The sequence below is a fragment of the Mandrillus leucophaeus genome, unplaced genomic scaffold (assembly GCF_000951045.1).
Source record: "Mandrillus leucophaeus isolate KB7577 unplaced genomic scaffold, Mleu.le_1.0 Scaffold46, whole genome shotgun sequence".
Lineage (NCBI taxonomy): Eukaryota > Metazoa > Chordata > Mammalia > Primates > Cercopithecidae > Mandrillus > Mandrillus leucophaeus.
In genome coordinates, this window is record NW_012104920.1 from 1,070,632 (window position 1) to 1,072,234 (window position 1,603).

The window sequence follows — 1,603 nt, forward strand, 5'->3', positions numbered from 1 at the left end:
GTGAAACCCCGTCTCTACTAAAAATACAAAAAATTAGCCGGGCGTGGTGGTGGACGCCTGTAGTCCCAGCTACTGGGAGGCTGAGGCAAGAGAATGGCGTGAACCCGGGAGGCGGAGCTTGCAGTGAGCCCAGATGGCGCCACCGCACTCTAGCCTGGGCGACAAAGCGAGACTTCATCTCAAAAAAAAAAAACAAAAACAAAAAAAAACAAGAATAAAAAAGAAAAGAAAAAGAAAAAAAGTATTTATCCCTTTTCCTTGGATTTTCCTTGGAAGGTGGATTCAAACAAAGAAAAAAAGTAGTTATCTTGTAATTCCTGGACTGAACCACATGAGCTCATCTTTGGCTCCCATGCTGCCTAGTAATCCTGTTTTGTGTAATCTTATTTTCCCAGCTGGGTAGCAGGGGTTGTGCTCGCAGAAGGTACTCTACGTATATTTATTGGTTAACTCGATGTCTCCCTCCTTAGGGAACCTCTATTCTACTATTTTATACTCTCCTTGCAAGTACAAGGCTGAACCGTGGGTGGGTCAGTCTATGCTGTCGAAGATTGCCTTGGCTCTCTCTCCTTAGCTCCCTGTATCATCCCAACCATTGCCCGCTTCTTGCTGAGCCTGAATCCTTTGATTTGCTCACAAACCTGGATCTGCTGTGCCAGCTTCATAAAGGGTGCCAAGTAGGACGACTTGGCAAGGTGCAGGATGGATTCAACATGCTTCACTCCCTTCTTCACCAGCTGTTTACTGATGCCAGACAGGTCCATGCATCGGTTGCGCCAGAACTCAATCTCCTCCAGAGGACCTAAATTTTCTCCTGTCTCCACGGTCTCCTGGGCACTGAGCACCTCCTTTATCTGCCGGGTCCAGTGGATCATGGAGGCTGCAGACGGGAGTACAAAATCTCCTGAATTTCTTCACACTGCTTCCCAACAGCATCCTTCCCTCTCCCCAACCCCGACAGAGACCTCCTAACCCAACTCCATTGTCAGCCTCCAGGCCTCCCCTTTCCCTCTCCCCTGTGATCGCCGGGTGACGCTGACAGTGCCAGCCACTCACTCTCTAGCCGCTGCACCAGCTCTTTGTCCTTTACCACCACTTCAGGCTTCATGTTCATGGCCTCTGCAGGGATGTAGAGGACCGTGTGCCCCTCCAGTTTGTACCGAGTGTCTAAGGAAAGGAAAGTTTGTGGAAGCGGACAGAGGCGATGAGTTCTTGCTGGCCCCGCAGGAATCATGGTTAATGATCGGTGGGGACCAGGAAGTATACGCATTTCAGGAGAGCAGGCAGGACAGATGATGACTTACGCTTTTTTGATATCGAGAAATGACCAAAGGCAAGAGGGAAACCTCATGCAGGTATAACGAGAAATTGCCAGAAAATAAGGTCAAAGATCTGTATTGCGCCTTCAGCACTCTCTGCCACGAGACATGCGAGTCCCCCCAGTGCCCTCACAGTACCTGTATTTCCCCTTCCCCTACATGTGCTCCTAGAAATTTCCAAGTCTAGGCAGGGCGCGGTGGCTCACGCCTGTAATCCCAGCACTTTGGGAGGCCGAGACGGGCGGATCACGAGGTCAGGAGATCGAGACCATCCTGGCTAACAC

General features: G+C 50.3%; 1 protein-coding gene across 1 annotated transcript in view; it reads right to left on the reverse strand.

The window, feature by feature from the left end:
* The window catches only part of DNAH2 (dynein, axonemal, heavy chain 2), a 150,399-nt gene that overhangs the window by 130,970 nt on the left and 17,826 nt on the right, over nt 1–1,603 (reverse strand). Inside the window, exons 5-6 of the mRNA XM_011994733.1 lie at nt 1,057–1,215; nt 642–880 (exon numbers count right to left, since the gene is read on the reverse strand). Coding sequence (XP_011850123.1) covers nt 642–880; nt 1,057–1,215 — 398 coding nt within the window. The remainder of the gene's footprint in view (nt 1–641; nt 881–1,056; nt 1,216–1,603) is intronic.